Source organism: Petaurus breviceps, unplaced genomic scaffold (assembly GCF_028583685.1).
Source record: "Petaurus breviceps papuanus isolate PSGF00001 unplaced genomic scaffold, PetGlider_PUasm1.0 178, whole genome shotgun sequence".
NCBI lineage: Eukaryota > Metazoa > Chordata > Mammalia > Diprotodontia > Petauridae > Petaurus > Petaurus breviceps.
Window position 1 is genome coordinate 16448031 of NW_027185777.1, and position 26180 is coordinate 16474210.

The window sequence follows — 26180 nt, forward strand, 5'->3', positions numbered from 1 at the left end:
GTGGCTAGAGAAACTGTGTGATAGAGGAGGTGGAGACAAAAGAGTTTTGGGGTTCTTAACCTGGGGACCGGGGAACCTGTTTTTTGAAATGTTTTATAATTTCATGTCCTTGTATTGGTTTCTTTTATAATCCTAAGTATTTAAAAATGGAATTCTGAGAAGGGGTCCATTGGCTTGACCTTAATAATACATGCCTTTGGGGCAGCTAGATGGTGCAGTAAATAGAGCACCAGCTCTGAAGTCAGGGGGACCTGAGTTCAAACTCGGCCTCAGACACTTAACACTTTTACTAGCTGTGTGACCTTAGTCAAGTCACTTAACCCCAATTACCTTGCCTTTCCTCTCCAAAAAAAAAAATCACATTAAAAAAATAATATATGCCTTCCAAAGTGGTCCAAGACCTGGAACAAGGTAAGAACTCCTGGACTGGAGAGAGACCAGAGAGACTGTTGAAGCAGTCCTTTCATTTATGTAAGTAACAAGAATTGATTAAGGGCTGCTATGTGCCAGGCACTGCACTGGGTACTGAGAATTTGAAGACAAAAATGGAACTGTCCCAACCCCTCAAGGAGTATACATTTTATTAGAAGACGACAACATGGAAGTACATAAGTAAATATGCATACCAAGTAGTTTCTGGGGAGACATAGGGGAAGCTAGGCCTTATTTACAAATAGCGCTTGAGTTGAACCTTAAAGGAAGCTTGGGATTCAATCAGGGTGAAACTGAGGAGGGAGTGGCTAGGCAAAAGCACAGAGGCAAGAACCACCATGTTGCATGGGAAGAACAGCCAGAATTCTATTTTAGCAAATATGTATCAAGTGAAGGGGCAGCTAGGGTGGTGCAGTGGGTAGAACACCAGGCATGCAGTCAAAAGGACCTGAGTTCAAATTTGGCGTAGATACCTACTGGCTGAGTGACCCTGGACAGGTCACTTAACCCTGTTTGCCTCAGTTCCCTCATCTTTAAAATGAGCTGGAGAAGGAAATGGCAAACCACACCAGTATCTTTGCCAATAAAACCCCCTAAAAGGGTCACAGAGTCAGACACAACTGAAAATTTTTTTTTACAAATCATGTGAATCATATTGATGTAAAAAAAACAAAGTGGTCCTAAGTCTAAAAAAATGAGTTAAAACCAGATGTGTGGGTCTTTAACTGCCAAACAGAAATTTTTGTATTTTAGAGGCATTTGGGAGCCACTGAAGGTTCATTAGAAAGGGAGTGAATTACCTGCTCCTTTAGGTATATTGCTTTGGCAGCACTCAGGAGAATAGATTGGAGAAAGAAAGGGACCTATGTGGTAGATGTTTCAGAGATGGAATTAACAAGACTTGGCAGCTGATTATATGTTGGGGTGGAGTGGGAAGGGGAAGGGGTATGAGATATGTCAGAGAGAGAAGGTTTGAAGGTTATCTCTGAGAGTACAAAGCCAGGGCTAGAAAAAGGAAAAGCTAGGAAGAATAAGGGCTTGGGGGGAAAGATCACGAGTCCTCTTCTGGGCATGTGATACTCATGGATTATCCAGTTGGAGGTATCCAACAATGGTTGGATGTTATGGATCTTGGTTGCATAAGTAGAGTCTGTTTAAATAACAAGAATGAGATCTACGAGAAAAATATGGTAGGAGTCAGAGCAGTGAGGCATAGCTACCGTTTGGATGTTGTAGAGCAACTGGGCGACAGGTAGGAGGAAAAGTTTAGGATGAAACAGGATTCCACATCTGAAGGACAATATGAATAATGCTGCTATCAAGCAAACCAGGTATAACTGAGGAGACTTGGGTTTGGAAGGAAACATCATGAGTTCTGTTTTGAACATGTTAACTTTGAATCACCACATGTTTATTCAGTTGTTGTGTGTAAGCCTAAATTTCCTTTTTCCGAGAACCCTGGTTATGGACTCAGTAACCATTTTATTTTTGCATCATGGGAACATTGTCACTCTCACTCTCCAAGAACTGTAAGTCTGTGATCTCCAATGGAAAATCCCAATCCCTCTGTGTCAACTGCTAATCGAGTATTATCTAACGGTAATCAGCTACTAACTGTCTCAAAGACAGAGAACTGATTTTATAAGCTAACGGCCTCAAATGAAGACAACAGCAATAAATCAATTAAATAAATAAATCATTAAGGTGATCACAGAATGGTCGATTCAGGGGCGTCATGGCTGGGGGGGGGGCGGGTGCTGAATTGGGGGTCAGAAAGACCTGCATTCACAGCCCCACTCTGAGTACTCAGCTCTCCTACCCTGTTGGAGACTGATCATGAGCTACTTGTGGGACAATCACATGAACTTGGTGATTGAGACAGGTGGTATCCTTTTGAACAACAGGCTATATTAAGTCACTCATGGTCCAACAGGTTGCGATAAGAAGCATTCCAAAGAATTCCCTTAGTCATGAAATTACATATCTTAATGGAGACATTATCATCAGAGCCAAAGCTGCTGCTTTCAAAGACTCCGCAGGAGGCTTCTGGAAGAGCATCCAGTCCAGCTGGAGCTTAGGTCCAAATTTGTTTCCTTGAAAACCAAATTCAGGTGAAGAAATTAACCTTTTCCTGGGTTGTTCTTTCATTGAACAGAGGCCAGCATTAGACTGTGCCCCCAAACCCCAGCAAAGACATACAAACCAAGAAAGAAAAAGTCTGAACCAACTGATGAGACAGAAATGACCACTACTTTTGACAGTGGTACTTTTTAGAAAGCAAGAAGAGGTTGAGCATTACAAATTTTGATGAAAAAAGCAAAGAGATCTTACTTGGTAGAATAGACACACTTGAGTACAAGTGCTGTATATGAGGTGAATGTCTGTTAAGTCAGTCCTTTTTGTGTTATGTGAAATACTGTTCCCACTACCAAGATGCTATGATTTTTCCCTCCTTGGTGCTTAACTGCAATAAAATTACATTTAAAAATATAATCAGAGGGTTTGAACCCTCCCTCAGACAATTACTAGCTGTGTGATGCTCTAGGCAAGTGACTTCACCTTTCTGATACTCACTTTCCTCATCTGTAAAATGATGGTCATCATAGCCTCACAAGACTGTTGTGAGACCCAAATGAGATGATGGATGCAAAGTGCATGGAAAGTCTTTTAAAACACTTGATACGTATTAGCTAGCTTTATGTTTGAAAACAACAACAAAATAATAGAAGTGGAAACTGAGGCCATTATTGGAAGCACTAGGAGTAACTGAAAAAGGTCTGTTTAGATTTTAGGGGAGGAGAAGCTGTCCAGCAATGAGGACTACTTACTGAAGGTCTTTAAGAGAAAACTGGGCGTAGCTAGGTGGTGCAGTGAATAGAACACTGGCCCTGGAGTCAGGAGAACCTGAGTTTAAATTCGGCCTCAGACACTTAACAAACACACCAAAAAAACTAGCTGTGTGACCTTGGGCATGTGACTTAACCCCAATTGCCCTACCTTCCCCCCTCCAAAAAGCCAAAGAGAGAGAGACAGACAGAGAGAGAGAGAGAGAGAGAAAGAGAGAGAGAGAGAGAGAGAGAGAGAGAGAGAGAGAGAGAACTGGATGTGGTAGAGATACCTTTTGTTCAGGCTATGGGTGGAATGGTCTCTGAGTTTGCTTCTGTCTCTCAGGATTTGTGATGTGACTCTCTATGCTTCACCTCCTGGAGATTTTTGTCATTGTTGAGTCGTTTCAGTCATGTCTGACTCTTTGAGACCCCATTTGGGTTTGTTTTGGCAAAGAGAGTGGAGTGGTTTAGCATTTCCTTCTCCAGCCCATTTTACAGATGAGGAAACTGAAGCAAAGACGGTTAAGTGATTTGCCCAGGGTCACCCAGCTAGTAAGTACCAGAGGCCAGATTTGAGCTCAGGAAAATGAGTCTTTCTGATTCCAGGCCCAACACTATCCCCTGGGCATCTAGCTGCCCTGAAAATAAAGCTCTCTAAATCTTCCGTAATTTGGCTGCTTTTTTTTTTTATCTATTTCACATTGTCTTCTAACAGCTCCAACTTTTTCTCATCCCTATCACTTTGGGCACCCAGGCAGGTGTGTACAGTTTACTACTATATCCTTGAACGGGAGGAAAAAGTGAAGCATGGAAGTGTGCCAGTCCTCTTCCGTTAGGAGGCCCATCCCAGTATCTGCTGGGTCATGTGATTGTCCCACAAGTAGCTGATGATCTGTCTCCAACAGGGTAGGAGAGCTTACTGGAGCCGTGTAGCTAAGTACTCAGAGTGGGGCTGTGTATGCAGGTCTTTCTCACCCCCAGCCATGAGGCCCCTGAATCGACTATTCTGCAATCACCTTAATGATTTATTTATTTATTTGATTTATTGCTGTTGTCTTCATTTGAGGCCGTTAGCTTATAAAATCAGTTATCTGTCTTTGAGACAGTTAGTAGCTGATTACTGTTAGATAATAATCGGTTAGCATTTGACACAGAGGGATTGGGATTTTCCATTGGAGTTCATAGACTTAGAGTTCTTGAGCCAGTCAGAATATCAGGACTTTTTAAAGTTTTTCCATTCATGATCCCTTCGATGCTTCCTAAACTGTGGATCATGACCCCAACCTCCTACAGATGAGAAAACCGAGGTTCAGGGTGTTTAACTAGGGTTACAGAGGTCGTGATCTGAACCTCTGACTCCAAAGACCTTTCTGTTACATCTTGGTGAAACTGGAGTCAGAAATGCCAAGGTTTTTGAGTCCCACTCAAGCCCCTACTAATTGGCTGTGTGACCCCTGGGCAAAGACTTGAACCTCCCTATTCCCTTCATGTCCTCGTTTATACAAAAGTACTTCATAAAAGTTTTATGTGGAACAAATGAGATGCTATATGAGAAAAAAATGCTTTTAAACCTCACAGTGCTGTGTAAATGCTAGCTGACATTATCTGAGTGAGGAGCAGGAGGGACCTGAGAACAGGTAGAAGGCAGCACAAAACAACTAAATTATAGAAGCCCTAAGGGTTCTTTTTTGAGTAAATTCCTTTAGTTTTAAGTTCTTTTAAGTGAATTTTCATTAATCAAAGGATGCGTGTAGATCATGAAAGTGGGCATTTTTGCAGTCTTCAGAGTGAGGGTTTGCTTAGGAATGTTGATGAAGACATTTCTTTAAATGTGGAGAGAGTGGGCAGTAAGGTGAGCTCGAGTGTAATGCTGAAAGCATAAAGGGAATGATATTCAGAGAGTGGCCAATATCTAGGAAAGATTCCCAAACACAGGGAAATCGAAATCATTTGGAGAAATTGAAGTTGCCATCAAACTTGAAGCCCAGTTTGCACATTGTACTTTGAAGGTTTTGTAAGTTTAGCTGTCGGGGATTGTGGGAGGGAAAGATCTTGCCAGAGTATGCAAGTGGTCTTGGAATATTTAAGCCAATCTTTCCCCAGGAGAGTCAACAGGAGTTAAATTTACCTTCCAAAACATGGGCAACCTGAACTTAGTGGGAACAGTCAAAGGATAAAGGGTAACTGCTGGAGTAACTGTCTTCTTGAACTCTGTTGACCATCTAAATTTCAAATCCCGGTGTCAAGTGGGCAAACCAGGTAGTCCCAGAGATAATTCTCTGGCAGCCAGCTGAGCTCTACCTAATGAGGGGAAGAAGCTTTATGACTAAGGAGTCAACCTAGGCTGGGCCTCAGAAGAGCTCCTTTCATCTCCTTCTATCTTTATCATAACTAGTTTATATTTAACCTAGAGCCAGGAAGGAATAAGTCAGTGTCTGCTTAAAGGTACTGGCATTGCATCTGTGAGAACACTGAATGGTTTAAGGTGGCTGATGGACTAGACTTCCTTTAACTAACATCAACCCCCCCAAAAAAATATTTAAAGTACCAAAATCCTCTATACCCTACCAATCAATCCAGGCATCAAATGGAATTTATTAAGTGCCTAGGACTAGGGTACAAGTATAAATAATAGAGCAATCAGATAATAATAATAGATAATAAATAATAATAAAAATAATAATAGATAATAAATGATAATAATAAAAATAATAATAGATAATAAATAACAGAGCAATCCTGTATTCAGAAGGAACTTACACATTCTAATGGGGGAAAGAAGAGCATGCAGGGTGTCCCAAAAGTCAAGGCGTGGTTTTAAATTATTTAAAACAACACCAGGACTTTTGGGACACCCTGTACATAAATAGCTATGGGGTAAGTATAAAGCAAATAAATACAAAGTGGTGGCAGATGGGGAGACACAGGAAAGGCTTCATGCAGAAGACAGCTTGAAGTGTGTTTTAAAGGAAGAGGGATTTTAGGAGGCCATGCACATGGGAGAGTTAAGGCAAAGGCACCGAGTGTTGTGTGGGAAGTGGTTTTCATCTCTTCACCCTTTACAGCGAGCTCTTAACCTAGGATTTGGTGTCAGGAACATATTCCTAGTACTCCACCAAGTTGGTCTGATTCTAGCTGGGGCTACCCCTTTCGTGTCCAGTTTTATTTAATCATAATTTACATTTCTATGATGCTTTAAGGTTCACTTCACTGACCTCTCCCCTGAACTCCCACCCCATCTACCTCCAACTACCCTGTGAAGGCGGTAGTGCATTATTCCTATTCCATAGATGAGGAAACAGACTAGAGTGGTTAAGTGACTCACCCATGATTATGTACCTCTTAAGTCTGGGAGCCAATATTTGAACCCCGATCTCTTGACTCTATATCTAATATGGTTTTTGCTACATCGTGCTTTTCACTGACTCGCCCTCACAGATAGCTGAATGCGTTGGTCCTACCATAGACCCTGCCCTTTGCTTGACCCCACAATCCCCTTTTGCATTCTTATTTTTGTTGGGGTCACCATGAATTGGAAAAAATGCCAGGATCGCTATGATGATAGGAACACCTGACCCCTCTCCAGGGTTTCAGGTGATCCGTACAAAGTATGACTATTTATAATATGATTGACAGAGCTATAACTAGGAACTATTGTGGCCAGGGAAAGTTCCATACAGTGTTACTGGGGCAAGTGGCCCAAGGGCAACTATAGTTGATGGGATAAGGTAAGCCACCCCCTCTCCTCCTAGATCTCCCCTCCCCTATGGGAAACATTAACTTGCTTAGAGGTGGAATCTTGTGGGAAGTGAGAAGAAGGACTCAAATGATTCCAAAGTCTCAAAAGCAAGGGTGATGGGGTGATAGGTGGAATTAGAAAGAGGACAATCTAAGGGAGGAACAGTATTTGGGAAAGTACTGATTGGCATTTACAGGAGGGAGGCCAGGCCTTAAGACGCTAAGCTTTGAGAATCTTCCACATTGAGTTGAAGGAGAAGAAAGCCATTAAGTGACTACAGTGATGTATTATTACTCAATAAATTTTTGGAGCTCCTCTTTTGAAGTGGTCTTCAAGGCTGGTCTCTAGCTGCACAAGGAATTCCACCTCATTGCACTTACCCCATTCAATCGGTCTGGCTCCACATGCCTTTTGGCTGATTCCTAAATCATAAGTTCATTTTCAATGGCTACAGATTTGCTCCCAACGAGAGTATTCAATGAACATGCTGCCAACTCTGGAGGGGGTTCCAAAAATATTCAGAGTAATGGTAGCATTACTGGACTAAATGTTGTGCCTCCCCAGGCAGTTAGCTTGAAGAGGACAACCCTTAATGGGATGTGTAACAGCCTCGTGTATTTGTGAAAGCTCAGGCCCTTTGCTTTGATTGCACATCTCAGAATGTTCAGTGTTTTTCTTTTGTTGTTGTTTAAATTATTAACCTAATACACATATTTATAGCTTTTTTCCCCCTGCCATCAAACAAACCAAAAAGCAAAATTCCTCACTTGATCACTTCTCCATTTCTCAGAAAGATGCTAACAAGAAGCTTGCATTTTCAGTCATTAGGGCCCTTCTCTGATTTCTCTCTCCTGTTTTCCACTTTGTGGTTTACCATCGCCACTTCCTTGTCTGACCCTTCTGTGAACTTACACTCTAGCACTTCTGCTGCCTGAGAAAGACTTCAGGGCCTTCCAACTCTTCTGTGACAAGGGACAAGGTCCAAATTCCCCATCACCTTAAAAACTACACTCCCCTTCCTCTGTGGTGGATGTAGGACACACCCGAAGGGCCTGGAGAATGTCCCATTTGTCTCGAAGATCCTCCCTGCCCACCCACTCAGAAGAGCTAGCATTGGATATTGGGATTTTAGTGAGGCCTGGGTAAATTCTCAACAGGAGGAACACTGTTTAAAAGTGGAAAGATAGGGGCAGCTAGATGGCACAGTGAATAGAGCACAAGCCCTGGAATCAGGAGGACCTGCGTTCAAATCTAGCCTCAGACACTTGACACACTTACTGTGTGACCTTGGGCAAGTCACTTAACCCCAATTGCCTTGCCTTTCCCCCTCAAAAAAAAAAAAAGTGGAAAGATTCCTGGCTTTAAAGTTAGAGAGTCTGAGTAAAAGTCCCAGTTTTTTTTTTTTTTTTAAGCAATCAGGGTTAAGTAACCTGCTCAAGGCTACACGGCCAGTTATTTCTGGGTGTGGTGCTGAATGCCTGAGCCCGGGATTCGATCTCCAGGTCAACCCAACACTGGAGCCGGTGCTCCTAATCGCCGAGCTACCCGGCCGCCCCTAAGCAATTGGGGTTAAGTAACTTGCTCAAGGTTACACGGCCAGGTGTTTCTGGGTGGGTGCTAAGTGTCTGAGCCTGGGATTCGATCTCCAGGTCTTCTCAACACTGGAGCCAGTGCTCTTACTTGCTGTGCTACCTGGACGCCCCAAAAGTCCCAGTTCTGGCACTTATTTACCTACATAGGTGGCTTTGGCTAAGTCCCTTAACCTCTCAAGGCCTCATTTTCCTCATCTATACCATAAAAAGGTTGGATTAGTACCATGCATTCAGGGTCAGAAAGTCAGGGTTCAAATCCTGTCTCCACCTCTTACCACCTTTGTGACTTTGGACAAATCAGTCTGCCTCTGGTTTCCTGGTTTCCTCATCTGCAAATTGAGGGTGTTGAACTAACTGACCTCTAAGGGCCCCACCAACTCTGTGTCTCTGGTCCTCCCATCTCTGACAAGATAGCTTCCAAGGAGGTCTCTTCATCATGTAATCATATTTTCCAGAGGGTAGATCATGGGCACAGCTCACAGAGCACTGTTGCTACTACTAAGTCTGTTAGGATATTGCTTTGTGCCGTTTCTGGATTTTTCATCTTGGCCTCCCAGCTACCCCATGCTTTGGTCTATTTCCTAGTTCACTGTTGCAGTGAGAAGCCTCTGGATGGGCAGGCATATTTCTTGCTTCAATGAGGATGAAAAAGAGGATGATGCTGGCATTTCTCTACTGCTTTAAGGCACTATAGAAGGCAAAGAGCTCTACAGATGTGATCTTATTAATTCTGCAGCCACTGGCCAAACAACTGCAGAACTCTGCCATCACCGGCCACCACAATTCCTCTCCTCCCTCCAGTCCTGCTAAAAGACAGCCCTATTTTCAGCCTTGCCTTCATTCTAAATTTTAATTGGGAGTCAGCTGCCCAGAAACCATAAGATAATCGGAGGTTAAATAATGATGATAGCTGGATATGGTGGTATACACCTGTATTCATTGCTGCAAGAGGCTGGTGGATTGCTTGAGCTTAGGAGTTGTGCATGACACTGAGCAAAGTCAGCTACACTAAGTCTGGTACCAGGATGGTGAGTCCCCCAGGGGTGGAGAAGGAGGGGCCATGACCAGGTTATCTAATCAGTGGCAAACTGACCCAGATCAAAACAGAGCAGGACAAAATTTCCATGCTGATTAGCAGTGGGATCAGGCCCATGAATAAGTCCTGAAGCACCTCCAGCCTAGGCAAGGTAAGAAGAATCTAGTCTCCAAAAAAAAACCAAAAACCTGAAAACAAAAAAACTCATCTTTCACTAGTGTTTTAAGCTTTATTTGGCACTTTTTTCACAACAGCCCTCTGAGCCTTCATAGATAAGGAAACAGAGGATATGAGGAAGTAAAGAGATTTGTCCAGGATCATACAGCTATTTAAGTGTCTGAGACAGAATTTGAACCCAAATCCTTTGACTTGGACTCCCCGGCTGCTCTATCCATGAGGAAGAGCAAATTTAAAGTAGCCAACGGTAACTATTCATAGAGAGCCAAGGAGATCTATTAAATTAACAAGCTCTGTGCTTTTGAGACCTTTCCAGTCTAAGTTGGGCTCACTCCTCAAGCTGATTGTAATGAAATTCTATTTAAAGCCCTTCATCTTCCAAATTCACTGTACCACATGGTGAAGTTGGCCAGACATCGCCTGTTGGCTGAGACAGTCTTATTTGTATTTTGTGAACTCTTAAGCCCTGCTTTGTTTATTGAAGCTGCCTGATGATGCCTTTTCTATCTACTGTTCCCATTTTGCTAAATCTGAGAGAGAGGAGCATTTGTAATGAATCAATGCCTGCCTGTTCAAAAGACACAGAGATCCCCTGGCACCCCATGATTAGCCATAAGAAAGTCAGGTCTCTGCACCTGTATTAGTATGTGTATTATTTGTTTTCCCTACAAACACTAATTAGGGAGAAATAGTAAGCATCAGCTCCCGTCCTAAGCCCAGGCCTGGCATTGAAGGCCTTCGTTGCCTCTAGTTAGGTGCCTTAAGGATGAGTGTGTGTGTGTGTGCATGTGTGTGTAAACACATACATATACACACACCTGCATATTCATGCACAGTCATACAACCATGAATATATACATGCGTGTGTATGTTTGTGTGTGCATACACACACATGCACATATACATATCAAGTTAGCCCCTGGCCTGGAGGATCACTTTTGTCATGTGGGTCAGTTCTATAGAGGTTACAAGCCACTTTGGGGGCAAGGACACACAGGAGGGAGGATTTAGTTCATTCTAATCTCTAGACATTGATTCCAAGCTACTAGAGTGGCCTTGGAGTTAGTCAATCAACAAAGCTTGGTTGCGGGTAAGAGTCACGATTAGAGTAAGGAGGTAGTAGATGTAAACCCAGGTATCAGAATATAAAGTCCTCTGATACCTTCAGCAGATAGAAACAATTGAACTTAACATCTAGTTAACCAGAATAATTAGTTTGAATAGAAAGCTGCCAAAATCTACTTCCTTCCCTGTGGCTGCATAGCAGATAAACTCCTGCCCAGCCCCCTCACAGACTTTTCTGCAGTGGCCTCATAGTATCTCTGGATCTCTGCAAACTCCCCCCTCCTCTCCCCTTCCATTCCCCACTCAACTGAGGACCCATTTGACTTTATTTGGCCCAATAGAAAAAAAAAATGGCTATTTTCAATGTTCTTAATTATCTGCCATGGGTAGACCACTGGGCTGAAGGGTGTGGCATGCAAATAATTATAAGACACAGTTCTTTTTTCCAAATAATTTGAATTTTTATTTGAAAAGTCAAAACATGTGCTTTCCTAGCAGTCCATGCCATTGTTAGCTAAAGGGAACAATGCCTCTGCCCAAATATTATGCATTAATAGAACTAGTGAGAGGGTTGCGAGATCGATCCTGAAACGCGCCCCCTACACACACACCCGAGGCATTTGCGCCTTAATCTAGGCTCCCCTGAAGGAGGTGGCCCCACCATAGGATCCCAGCAACGAGGAATTTTGATCAGCTGGCCCTTTAAATTTAGAGGATCAGGCAAGGTAGGATGAGGTGAGCCGACAGGCTGAAGTGGTTGGCAGCTGTCAAAACAAAAGCTAACAAACGTCTCTCTGGCTGTTAGTTTACAGGTATCATAGGCCCTTGTGTTAACCCTTCACTCCTAGTCCCTGATGCTGCTCTGTAGATTCCTGAGAAGAGGAAGAAAAGAAGGAAGGAAAGAAGGAAGGAAGGAAGGAAGGAAGGAAAGAAGGAAGGAAGGAAGGAAGGAAGGAAGGAAGGAAGGAAGGAAGGAAGAAAATTCTAAGTCTAGTAATTAGTAGAAATTAACAGTATAAAAATTTACATACATCGATTATCGATTTCAAGTTGGAAGAACTCTTCAAGGCCATTTAAAGACGAGGAGACCTAGTCTTAGAGAGGTGAAGGAGTTTGCCCAGAGTTAGACACAGTTCGGATTAGAACCCAGGTCTGACTACAAAACCCAGGACTCTGACCACACTGCCTCCCATAAAACTGTAAGATCTAGCTTATTTATAATTTGTTTAAAAAATGTGTATCTTAACTTTAACTGAATGATCTTGAAAATTTCTTTTTGTTTTTGTGTCTCCTTCTGATCTCTTCCTTTTATGTGATTTCCCCAGCTTTTGTTGTTGTTACTATTTTTGTCACAGTCAAGGTGTTTATTGTTCTGACCTTGCTTTCTTCATTCTTCATCCGTCCCTAGAAGTTTTTTCTGTATTTATATTCTCCATATTGTATGTTCTCTCTGTATTCTTTATGTTGTCATATGAGTGGTAATCTTCCATGACACACCCTACTTGTTCAACTTTTTCCCAGTCAGTGGGCATGTGGGTCATTCTCAGTTTCACTTTTTTTTTCCTGTTCAGAATAAAGTTGCCATGCCTCTTTTTGCACAAATAGATCTTTTTTTTCTTTCAATAAAATTCTCAGGGTCCTAGTAGTGAGATCACAGGATCAAATGTCATGAACGACTTTATAGCTCTTACTGTTTTATACCTTCTTAATTTCAGTTTAAATTTTTCAGGGGGCAGAGGTTGGTTCTGGATCAGTGATTTCCAATGCAGATGGGAACCCTTCTCTGTAATGTATAGCCTTGGTTTCTTGGGGCACAGATAGTTTAAATGCCCAGTGTCAAACAACTAATGTGTATGAGAGACTTAATCCTAAATCATCCTGAATCCTAGATTGGTGTTCTCTATGCCACATTCTAGCAGCAGGGTACCAGACTTCTTGCTGAAGAGATAGTATCATGTCACAGTTCCATCAGTAGTGTCTATTTTCCTAAGATCTGTCTGCCATTGCATTTGGTCACTTTTGACAGTTTGATGGATATAAGGTGGTATCCCCAAGATGTTTTAACCTAGAAGCTTTTTTTATGTTCTTGAACTAAGAGCAAAGTGATTCTTTGCTTTTGCCTTGCTTTCTGGATCTCAGAGATTAATTATCTAGAACAAATCCTTTATATTACAGAGGGTTCAGAAGTAGGGTTCTGAGAAATTGTTTTTAATATGGGTTTTGTTCACAATGACCCTGTGAGGTTGATAGTCAAGTCAAAAGAATTGTGTGCCAGATACTAAGTGCCAGGAATACAAAGAAAGACAAAAATAGTCTCTGCCCTCCAGGAGCTGACAGTCTAGTTGGGGAGACACCATGCTAAGGACTATGTATAAACAAGATATATACAAGCTAACATAGAGATAATCTCAAAGGAAAAGTATTAGGAAGAATTAGAGGATTGGGAAAAGCTTCTTGTAGAAGATGAGATTGTAGCTGAGCCTTGAAAGAAGTTAGGGAAGCCAAGAGGCTTTTAGACATTTGGATGAAAAGGAGCTTTTCCAGAAACTGGCCTCTCAGCTCACTTCACTTTGCACCTGCTGTTCTGCCTGGTTTCAGCTCCTCTCCATCCCCCTCCTCCATGTTCCCCAGCCTTCCCCCCTTTCCTGCCTCCTTTTTTGATATTATCTTCCCCATTAGCTTGTCAATTTCTTTAAAGCAGGGACTGTCTTTTTATTAATTGTATTCACAGTACTTAGCATAGTGCCTGGAACATAGTAGGTGCTTAATACATGTTTAATATATTGGAATATGTTTACTGGATCCTCAAGCTTTATTTCTTCCATCTATTTTTATTTTCTTTCTTCCTCTATGGATTCCAATTATATTCCACTAGCTATCCTTCTTTGTTCCTGTCCCTTTGGAACACACATTGTCTCTCCCCTTAATTACACCCTCTTCTTCTGGTGAACTCCTGTACATCAATAGAGAAAGAGCTTAAGGTGGCCCAGAAAGGTTATGACATCTCCTGCTTCTAATTATCAGACCCAATCAAAGAGTCTCCAGTGGCCTTTCCCAACTTTGGTGTTTGGACCAAAATGGAAAGTATCAGATGTTCTTTTTCTAGATGATTTTGGGCTTTATATTCTCCTCCTTGGTAAACCACACAGTGGGTTGTGGTTATGATTTCTTTTCCTCCTGTTCTCATTAACTGAATTCTTCATCCCTTTTCTCTTTTGAGGGTATCGTCAATAGTTGGGGCCTGAGAGGGTCCCTATTCCCCTCCAGTTATATGCAATCTTTTTGAAAGCAAGGGCTACCTTTTGCTTCTACTTAAAAAAAAAACTTGTTAATTTATCAATTGACTTTACTTTTTTCTAATGTGTCTTTCCATTCATCAGATATTCAGGCAACAGTATTTGTGATGTGCCTACTATGTTTCTAACCATATACTAGGCCCTTGGAGGATGTATAGAAATTGCTGTATGAGGTCCTTAAGCTTGAGAGGCTGACATTTTAGTATATTTTGATTACATTTCTTTCTCCTGGAGTTGAAAAGTCCCTTTTTTCTATCAGTTAATATAATATAGACTGCTAATAAGCTCACATGAATGCTAATGGGTAATAAAAACCTTATCTCAATTTTTCTCCATTCCTCCTTTCCCTTCGTAGTTTTTGGGTCAGAGAAATATTGTGTAATTTCTTTTCCAATGCTAATGCACCAGAAATGGGTGGTCTGTAAGAGCAGTGGGAAAAGGCATGATGAACATAAATACATTGTTCCGTAGCCCATCACCAAGACCATCCTGTTACAATAGTGTCATTAGAGATCATTCAGGAAATGCCTAATTGCCAAAGAAGGTGGTCTGGTCATGTAGTATATGCGAGATCCACCAACTGGAGACCTACACAGAGGTCAAGAGGAAGGCCTCCAGCAGCGTTCCAAAGCATCTGGAAGTATAGGAACAAAAATTGCTCTGGATGAGATGGTGTGGATGAGTTCCATTCTTTACCAGCGGAAAGAGTTCCCATACCAATCTTTACCCAGCTGCATTAAAGTGAGTTAGGCCACATACTGGGAATTGTACCTTTCTGGATATGCCTCATCCTCAATTTGCCAAATGGTCTGAGAAGCTAAGACATCCAAATTAAATTAACAGAGCCCCTTTTTATAGACTATTGAGCAACATTAGAGCAATATGGTACCGACGCATGAAAACATCTATAGAGATGAATATTTTGTCTTATTTTGTCTCTTTTCAGATGCAGAGGGAAATTGCTTATGCAAGAGGAGAAGGCCCTGGTGCCTCTCGCCCAGGATCCACAGCTCATCCACCTCATGCAATTCCAAATTCACCACCCTCTACTCCCATACCACACTCTATGCCTCCTTCCCCATCCAGAATCCCATACGGGGGTGCTCGCACAATGGTTGTTCCTGGCAATGCCACTATTCCCAGAGACAGGCTCTCTAGCATGCCAGTTTCAAGGTCCATCTCCCCAAGCCCAAGCGCCATTTTGGAAAGAAGAGATGTAAAACCAGATGAAGACCTAAGCGGCAAAAGCATTGCCCTGTTCAGAAATGAAGGTTTATATGCTGACCCATTCCTTTTTCATGAGGGACGAATGAGCATAGCTTCTTCACATGGTGGACATCCCCTTGATGTCCCAGATCATGTCATTGCCTATCACCGCACAGCAATTCGATCTGCGAGTGCTTACTGTAACCCCTCTCTGCAAGCTGAAATGCATTTGGAGCAGTCACTATACAGACAGAAATCAAGGAAGTATCCAGACAGCCATTTGCCTACCTTGGGCTCAAAAACACCGCCAGCTTCTCCCCATCGAGTTAGTGACATCAGAATGATTGATATGCTCCCCCATCATAATGCCTACATACCACCTCATGGCATGCAACCGGATCGGGCCTCTCCCAGTCGCCAGTCATTTAAAAAGGAGCTGGGAACCACAGTATATATAGAAAAGCCACGGAACCCTCCTGTATTAGCAGGCATGGTGGACATGGGCCCACCACTGACAGAGAAGCAAATTTTTGGTTATAGCACCATGACATCACCCAAAGACAAGGAGACAAGGTAAGCATGGGGAAAATACAAGGTGATGGATATAAGAAGCCATGAGAGATATGTACTTGCTAATTTTGTAAGCATGCTCTGGGACAGTAATGTGAGCCTTTAGGGCAATGTCCTAACAAAGAGAAGAGTATGCCCAAAATGTGGAGCTATGTAGAGATCTCTCTTACCTTAATGTTGTCCATTTGTTATTAATTTAAATTTCAGTTGTTGGAAAAATTTCATGATTAACTAAAGGATGACCTTATGATGAATATGGTAGATCAGGAGATGATCACTATCAAAATCAGAAGGAAAGTATATTGTATCTTGGCAGAAAGACTTTTTGAGATGGTGATTTCTGTTTTTCCCATTATAGAATTTGCTTTTTTTTTTTTCTCATATGGTTTGAGGAAATGGAAAAAATGTGTCACTGTCTATTTTCTTGGGTGTAAAACACAAATTTGCATGAAAACAGAATGTTTCTGTTTTAAGCACTCATTAGGGAATGCTGCTGAAATCAGCAAAATGATTCCACTGAATGGAAGCATTTTGGTTTTGATTTGTATTTAATATGTTCTGCAACTTAGGTACTGGGCCAGAATCTCCCAACCACATAGTTAAAACCTCAACAACAACAACAAAAAAAAAAATCAGCCCAGCTGTAATAAAGTTCTTTTAAAGGCAACATGGTGGAGTGGAAGGAAAACTTGCTGAAGACCCAGGAGAACCTGAGTTGAAGTCCCACTCTGACATGTACTGGCTGTGTGCCCCTTGGGGATGTCACTAGGAAACTCTCTATATTGATCAGCGTTGACATGGGAGTTTCCTCAGGAGCTTCTTAAACCAATGAAATTATTATTAGTCCAGTCAGAAATTTTTAAAAATCACTTAATTGATTTTGATAGACTATAGTTTCATAAATTTAAAACCGGAAGGGAGGGACGTTAGTCCATTCCCCTTATTTTGCAGATAAGAATACTGAGGCCTAGAAGGTGTGGTGACTTGGCTAGACAGATAAATGGTAAATGGCAAAGCTAGATTTTGAACCCAGGATCCTCTTGACCCTAAACTTCAGACTTTTTAGATGAATCATTGTAGGTGTTCCAGCCTAAATTTTGTAGAAGAATGTTATCTTAATGATCATTTTAAAAATCTGGATAAGGAAACTGAGTTGATAAGAGGTGAAGCATTTTGTTCATTTTCACTCAAAGATTCAAAAGCAATAGAAATAAAAGAAAAACTATTCAATCAAGTAGGGCCAGGTAACAGCCAGCTCCCTTCTATCCTTGTACTTTTTCTCAACTTTGTAAAAAGGAGACTCAGATTGTGAATTTCAAATGATGTACATAATCATCTTTTGCACTGGTAATAAACAGTACCTCTCACTGATAGATGACTGGTGAAAGGAAGACCTATCTGGCTTCACAAAAGAAATATCATAATGTTGGAGGATTCCAGAATAGTGGAGAAAAAATAGGAAAGAATGCCAGGAATCCCAAAGGGTTCTTCTTATGCATGGACGGAGTTGTTGTGGCACGCAGCTCATTTGTCTAGAAAGGAGATGAGGAATTTCTGAAATGATATTTAAGCTTTCCATTTCAAAGCAATCAGGTTCCAGGATAAGGTCCTATGGTAGGAGTTTTCTACCATTTCTGTGTCATGGACCGCTTTGGTGAAAGCTGTGTACTCCATCTTAGAGCAAGATTTTTAAATCCAGAAAATCAAATATATAGGATTACAAAGGAAACAAATTAGAGTGATAGGTAGTCATCAGAATACCTTTTAAAACAAGTTCACAAACCCCAGGTTAAAAACCCTTATCTTAGGGTTTAGGGCTTTTACTTTCACTCACACACACACACACACACACACACACTGATGTATAAGTTACAGTACAGTAAATACTTAGGAGAGGACTGAACAGAGAGTGAAGATGGGATATTTATAAATACTATATAAATATGCTAAAAAAATGTTTTGCTAGGGCAAATGGGGAGATATGAGTCAGGGAAGCTTGAGGGTGAGGCGATAGAGTGAAAAGGACACTGAATTTGAATCCCAGCTCCAATACTTACCATGTGACTCTAGACAAGTCCTTAATCTTCTTCTTAGTTTCTTCATCTGCAAGATGAAGACAATGATACATTTAGCACTATCTCCCTCTCATAATTGCAAGGACGGTGTATTGTAAATCCTAAATAAGATCCTATTGGATGAATTGTTTTTATTTCTCAAAATTTCTCTTTGTTGGACCACCAAAGGTATGGCATTCACCTTGACTTCAAACATGTGTGGTTGTGAGTCCTGCGGAAGATCATTAGGACAGAATCCAGTGATTAGTGGATAGACTAAAATATAGATCTTAGACATAAGGGTGAAGTATGAGAACTCTTTTGAGAAGGGTGGTGAGACCACCAAAGATATGGCATTCACCTTGACTTCGAACATGTGTGGTTGGGAGTCCTGTGGAAGATCATTAGGAGAGAATCCAGTGATTAGAGGATAGACTAAAACATAGATCTTGGACATCAGAGTGAAGTATGGGAACTCTTTTGAGAAGGGTGAAGGGTTCTGCAGCTAAACATTTTAAATAACTTTCAGGCAATTTTTAATAACATCATCAACATTACCTAAAGGCCTTCAGTTTGCATATTTGAAAGACTCTCAACCTCAAATGTTTCCATTTTCCACAAGCCTCAGAAGTTTTGTCATGTAAAAAAATTTTGGGCAGTTCTATCATGTTAAAAAAACTTTAAGATACTGCCCCCCCCCAATATTATTTGTCTAAAATGTATTGTTATTCTGACTATAAGATCATGGTATTGTGGAACTGGAGCTGGGAGAGACCTCAGAGGGCCTCCAACCCCCTTATTTTACATGAAGAAACAAAGGCCTAGGGAGGTTTGGACTTACCATAGAGAACACAGTCAATAACCATCCAAGATGGTTGAAGAGCCTGGTTCCTCTACCTGACTCCAGGACCGGTGTTTCACTTTACCAAGATGACTCTTTGTGCAATGGGAAGAGTACTGAATTTGGAGTCAGAGGACCTGAGTTCAGATACTGCCTCTATTGCTTAATATTAATGATATTGGTCAAGTCACCTCAGATCTCTGGGTATTTCTCCATCTAATGAGGCAGTTGGACTAGGCGACCCATAAGACCCCCTTCAGCCTCACCTCTGAGGTCCTAAGATCTCATATTTTCTAGTAATTATTTTTGAAGATGCCATTGTGAAGTGGAGAGACAGGTGACCTCAGTAGAGTTTCAGTCCTACTTTTAACAGGTCCTGGCTGCAGCCCTGAACAAATCACTGACCTTCTCGAGGCATGAAATTACAGAGCAGATACCTGTGGGCACTAGAAGCTCCCTGCATTGATGAAGTCATAGATTTGGTTTTTGGTTTGGTTTTAAATAATATGTCTTGTGGTTTTCATAGCCAGTGACTTGAAACAGGAGAAAAAGATGCCCCTTTTAGGAAGAGAGAGAATCATTCTCCCTACCCCAACCCAGCAGGTATCTTCAGTTCGTAATTGAGAAATTTCAGAGTCAATGAAACTGAAGGGGCTGAAATTTTTCAGCTAAGTAGATGAGATAGAAAATGGTACAATATCGACGGTCACTCTGGGCATTTTCTATCATCATTGTCACCTGTGTCCTTGCAATCACCTGCAGAGGCAACAAAATGATGTGAAGAGTGGGCAAATAGGGAGCAGACCCATGCAACTGGTTCCATTTCTCTGTCTGAATCAAGTGGCTGAATTACCTTGTTGATACTGGTCATCTGGGCTGAAAGGTACCTTTACCCCAGCAGGAAGTCTGGGAAATATAAATCGTGCATGCAACTGCACTCCACCCAGAATTCTGGAATGAATCCGATCTGAACCTTAGAGACCAGAATTCTGAAGAGATTATTGCAGGCCTGAGATGTAAAGTACTGTTCTTAAAAGATATTTATAATTATAAATGCTGTGGAATTTGCATAATTGCATTGCTAAATATATACATGTTGTAAAATACAACAGCACTATCTAGTATATTAGCAGAATTATGTAAGGGAAAAAATTGCTAGGGAAAGTTAGGAGGGTGCACATGCTTGGGAGTTTTTTTCATTATTAAAAACACCAGTTCTAAACCCATTTCAAATGGGAAAAATGAATACCAAAAGCAATTACAAAAGTATAAAATTTAGTGCATTGTCTAGCCTACAGTATGGTGTTATTTTAGAAATATTTTAAGCTGCATAGGTCATTTTAAAGTGCCTCCCACCACTAAGTGTTTAATTTTCCTCGTGCAGGGTCTCATAAACTGCCAAAACAATTTCTCTTTGGATTTTGTAACATAAATAAGTGAATAAAGCTGAGAGTGCTTTCTTTCTGAGGCTCTCAAGTGAAATTTTACAGCTAAGTTGTAAAACCACTGAAACCCTGGAAGGAAAGTGAAAATCCTCAAAATGTTCTTCCATATTTGGATTCTACTAGACCCCTAAATATGTTTGTGTAGAAGCACTTGTACCCAGCAGTCCAGGTGACCTCTAAATGTCTTTGGAAATCAGAGAAAATGAATTTTCTCTCATCTGTCCTCAGGAAGCTTCCTTGAATAACTGGTGTTTTGTTGGTCTGGGTGGTTTTTTGTTTGTTTTTTGAGGGAAAACAATCTTTCCAAGCCCTGTTAAGTTTAAGATAAAGTATGAGAATGATGTAATTTAATGTCGATTTCCTTTGGTTAAGTCTGTGTCTCGGTCTGATGAAGTCAGCATTGACTGTTTTGGGGATTCAAAAGCAAAACAGTCTGTGGAAGAAAATCAAATACCAATAGGGACGAGGGAGAAATAGAAAGGGCAACCAGGTTTCTCCCAGATGTCCACCATGTTAGAAGTCTCCTCCCAGATAATAACGGAAGTGTTTGACTGCTATGAAAATAGGCGGTTCCGTAACAGATTACAACTGTTTTAACTTTAAGGACAGTGATTCTCATGTCTAAGCCTCCAGAAAGGAAATTGCTTGTGACTGACCACATGGCCTTGGGCAGATGACTTGACTTCAGCTGGTTTGGTCTGTCCAGATGGCCAGCTTGCCAGAAACTCTTCTAGGCTTCTTAGAGCTATAGGGAGTAGATAACCATCTCAATTCTGTTCACTTCCTCATTGCAGACAACACTAGGAATGGCAGATATTTTCCTATCTGCTTCTATTTTTGCTGAACCCTTTTTTGTCCCTTTTTTTATTCATAGGATCCTATATTTAGAGTTGGAAGGTGTCTTAGAAGTTAATTTCTCATTTTACGGATGAGGAAACTCAATCACCTAGTGATTAAGTGACTTGCCTAGGGCCACACAGCTAATAAAATACCTCAGGTAGATTTGAACTGAGCTCTTCCTTTCTCCAAGTCTGGTGCTATGATCCATTACACTATACTTGCTATAAGGGGTGGCTCCCTGGAAGGATAAAGGAGAGCAATGAAGCAATTACTAAGAAATGTAGGCAGTAGAATAACAAAAGATATTAATAAAAAAATTATTCCCCCCAAAAAAAGAATTGTGGTGATGTGAAAAGTATAATTCAAAAAATCTTAAAAGGCTTGTTGCCTCCACTATAAGAGAGCAGAGAGGCTGAGTGACCTGAGGCAAATTGAATTTTTGCTTCTTAGCCCATGTCTTGAGTAGTCAGCATCAGAAATTCCCCCAAAGACTTCAGGCTATGACTCTGGACTGGGTCTCTCCTTATAAAGTGAAATGAAAAATCGAGGAAATTACATGAGTATTTCTGCTCAGTGTTGTCTCTGGTCTGGGTAGTTGTGATCGGTCAGTTCTCTGCTGTTGAAGGGTTTGACTCATAATACATACAGAAGTGTTGCATTTTAAGAGCTGCTTGGTACTTTGAGGCTCCCTGTACTCTGACAGATCTTTGCATTTTTTTAAATCTTCTCTTGTCTTGCTGTTTTCTCAGCAAATTCTGCTTGTCTACTGACAAGTATTTATTGGGCATCTTCTGTTTAGAGACAACCTAAGCACTGGGGGACATAAAGATGCTTGAGACAGTGTCCCTCTAGGGGCTTCCAGACTCCTTGGTCACTTACTGGAGTGGCAAGGACATTGACCCCTAGTCTGAAGACCAGAATTGAATTCTTCCTGTTTTCCTGTTAACCTGTGTGGCCTTGGGTAAAGTCATTTCACTTCCTTGAGTCTGTTTCTTCTGTCAGTCAACTAGCATTTATTAAGTACCTACTGTTTGCCAAGCCCTGTGCTGGTAAAGGCAAAAAATCTAATTGGAGAGATAAAGGCTTAATCCAATGGAATTTTAAAACAATGCAAGCTATGCTTGCAGACCTCACAGGAATTGCAGATTCATTCCTGAGGCAACTTTGGTACCTTGGCTAGAGTACTGACACTGGGGTTAGAATATCTGGGTTTGAATCCCTCCTCTGACTCTGAAAACTTCTGTGACCTTGGGCAAACCATTTCACTTCCTCTTCCTCATCTGAGAAATAAGGCCGTTGGACTAGATGGCCCTGAGGTTCCTTCTGTTCTTGGTCCCAGCACTTACCACAGTGGTACAAAGACGGTAGATATTTAATCAATGCTTATCAACTTTGACCTTTTTAGGTATGAATGTTCCCCCTCTGAAGGCTCTCCCTCAAATTCGGCTCATGCCACTTCTTATAGAAAGGTTAGGAGGCCCACAGACAGGAGAGAGAGGTGTATGGATGTCAGGAAGTAGTAGGGAGGAATTCCTTTCCTAGAAGTTGGGAAGAAATATATTCTTCATTCCCTAGCAGAAGGACTCCAGGAAACAGCACAGAGGAATTCCTTTTCTAGAGTCTGGGAAGAAATGTGTTCCTCTCTAGCTTCCCAAGTTTCATCTGGGAGCTTTGTAACCTAAAAAAAGTCCAAAAGAACAAACTCTGTGTGTGTGTGTAATTATTAATAATTAAATAATGTCGGTGTTTAACTCTTTGTGACCCCATTTGAGGTTTTTCTTGGCAAAGATACTGGAGTGGTTTGCCATTTCCTTCTCCAGCTCATTTTACAGAAACTGAGGTAAACAGGGTTAAGTGACTTGCCCAGGGTCTGTAAGTGTCTGAGGCTGTATTTGAACTCAAGAAATGAGTCTTCCTGACTCCAGACCCAGCACTCTTAATCTCCCCCAATCCTATCATTTGTTTGTACTTAAGCTTTATATTACAGTTAGCTTCTGGGAGCTAACCAAAATCTAAATAGCCGTTTTAAACTTGTTTTTTCTGTTTTATCGGACCATGTTGAGAGACAACATAGTATAGGAGACAGGAAGACTATAGGTTTGAATATGGCCTTTAACAGCTAAGAGCTGAGTTACCTGGGACAAGCCACGTAACCTCTCAGAGGTCCTAGCAAGTCTCAGACTAAGTTACAGATAAATTGCCAGAGAAAGTAGAACTCCTCACATTTTTCTCCACCCCTTTCCCTCTCCCCTCCCCCCAAATTAGAATTATGTGGTTATATATTGGCTAAAGTTTGGCAAGATTGGTATTATACATAGTTGTTTTTTTCTTTGTAATACTGTGTTTTTTACTTAATTTTACAGTCATAGATTTTCTTTTCTCCCCTAATTTATTGATATATTTTCTTTTTCTACAAACCTCAGATAAATCCTCTTAGTCTATTTCCCATGAACCACTTCCTCAGATGTTCACAGAAAAGAGGGATGTGCCCTTTTTACTTAGACAGCAAGACAGTAATATTGACTATTTGACAAGAATTTTGCTGCCTCTCCACTTTCACATTTCATTGTGTCTATTATTCTTTTGTCGCTATTTCCTTTCTTTACATCACTTCCCATAAGATTTCCTTGAATTTTTTTGCATTCATTATTCTTTATGGCCAGACTGCTTATTTAGATGTTAGCGGCTCTTGTGGACACCCATCCAGGATAAGGAGACGGGAGTCAGGGGGAGATAAGGAAGTTTTTTGGTTCATTCGTGATTCTCTGTTTCTGAGATCCTGTGGCTCAGACCATGCTGTGATTCGTCACATTAGGTCACTACTCATTCCTTCCTTTGTACACAAGATTCTTCTTTAGATATGGTACCTTTCAAATCTGAGATTCTACTATTCAGGAGCATTGCGTTTATAGACTTATTTTTGAAGGAAAATGTGTTTTAGAGTTCCTGACAACTAATGTACAAATAAATAATCATGCCTGGTTTATAAATTGGGGGCTGCCTGATTGTCATAACTTGCTATGAATGGAATAAGCAACAATCACCCTGAGTTCTTGGGAGGGAGAGATTCTTGTGGGTTCAACATGGTCTGTGGAGACTTCATAGAGGGAGGAAGAAAAAGTCAAACTGGCCCTCAAAGGATGGGGTGAATGAAATGGAATCTTCTCATCATGAAGACCCCTAAAAACCTTGAAGAAGACCAAAGTTATACAGTTCATCTTTAATTAGGACTCTTCTTGCCTGAAGAAGACAGGGGCCATAAATCCTAGCTCTGGGGATCCATAGGGCCCTTCCCCAGCTATCTATATCTCTCACTGCTTTTCCGAGGTGTCTATCAAGGAGACATCTTGATACTGTGATTTTAGAGCCTGTGAGCTAACTTTAGATAGAGAAAATGAATTCCCATGTCACAGGCAAGCATCAGTAAATCAGTTGTTTCCTCTGCTTCTCTGGCTTCTCCCCCCAGGGTACCATGATTCTCTGTGGGTGCTGGCTAGCTGAGTCACTGAGGAAGACACATGGGATTTCATAAAGCCCATGGGCAGCCTGTCACAAAGTAGGGCACGACATATAGTGTCACTTCAAACAATCCAGCTTTCCTCAAGAAAGTATTCCATTATCTGCCGCAAATTATTTCCACTTCTAAATATTTTGTACACAACTCCTAAGGTACTGTCAGTCAAATCTTTATGATTGAAAGCAGGAACAAAAACAAAGGCAGAGCTAAATTTAAATATAGGGAGACCCAAATAAGCCCTGTTTCTTTGTCAAGCAACCCCTTGTCCCCATAGGGTTGAAGAGGAAATTGTCCCAAACCAACTGGTAATCTCCTAAAGAGATCATATATTCCATTCTAAGGGAGGTGTCCTTAGACTGGATCCTGAGATAGAGCTCATTTCAGTTGCTTTCCACAGTAACCAACATTATGAATTCAGGTCCCAATCTGTGTCATGTCCCTTAGAGGGGGTGATTGTGGAAGAAAAAAAAAATCAGCAACTGCTCCTAGTTTCTGATGTTTCTGGTGGGTCTTTCTAGCTAAATTGAGATGTACTGTGCTTGCCTGGTTTTGTTTTAATTTTAGGGCTTTGTTTTGCATGTATAAGTCTTCCCTTTTTAAAAAATCTGCCTAACCTGAACCTTAAATTTGATGACTTCCAAAGACAGCAAGCCACAGAAATTCGGTGTTACCTGCCAGATTTGCAGTGGTTCCACCCACATAACCAATGCCACTTCCTCCTTCCCATTCAAATTTAAAAGCATAGATTATTAGAGGTAAAAGCACTTTAATGAATATCAGCTAAGAATCTCTTATTTTAAAAATGAGGAAATTAAGCAATTTACCTAAAATCATACAACTGGAAGAGATATGACAAGAATCCAGATTTCCTGATGCCCAGTCTTGTCCTTCTATGGTACCCTCATTTTTTGTAAACAGATATGTCAAATGTAGGGGAAATGCAGCATGGCCTAGTGAATAGGAAACTGACTAGGAAGGGAGGAAGGGAGGGAGAAACAGAAGAAAAGAAGAGAGGAAGAAAAGAAGGAAAAAACAGGAAGGAAAGAAGAGAGGAAGGGAGAAAAGAACAGAGGGGGGAGGAAAAGGAAAAGGAAGGACTTATTAAATACCTGTTACATGGCAGGCACTGTGCTAAGCATTTAAGGGAGGTAGGTGCTATAATTATCCCCATTTTACAGTTGAGGAAATCAGAGCAGATTGAGGTTAAGTGACTTGCCCAGGGTCACACAGCCGTTGAGTGTATGAGGTGGGATTTGAACTTAGGTCTTTCTGACTTTAGGATGATCTTTCTATGTACTGTGCCATCTAGCTACCCAGGGAGACCTGGGTTCCAGAATTGCCTCTGAATGTGCACTAGTTATGTAACTGTAGGAATGTCACTGAATCCCTAAGTGCCCCCAGGAAAGTCTCTAAGACTATAAATTACAAAATAGTTGCCATTATGCTTTGGAGGAATGAATGTCCCAATGGGGAACCTTACACCTTACACTGATGAACTCTCTCTCTCTCTCTCTCTCTCTCTCTCTCTCTCTCTCTCTCTCT

At 41.2% G+C, this 26180-nt stretch overlaps 1 protein-coding gene across 18 annotated transcripts in view; it reads left to right on the forward strand.

The window, feature by feature from the left end:
• Nucleotides 1–26180, forward strand: part of KIAA1217 (KIAA1217 ortholog) — a 586069-nt gene that overhangs the window by 478569 nt on the left and 81320 nt on the right. For all 18 annotated transcript variants that reach the window (XM_069086314.1, XM_069086315.1, XM_069086298.1 and 15 more), the window contains one exon: nucleotides 15112–15944. In XM_069086314.1, the coding sequence (XP_068942415.1) occupies nucleotides 15112–15944 (833 nt within the window). The remainder of the gene's footprint in view (nucleotides 1–15111; nucleotides 15945–26180) is intronic.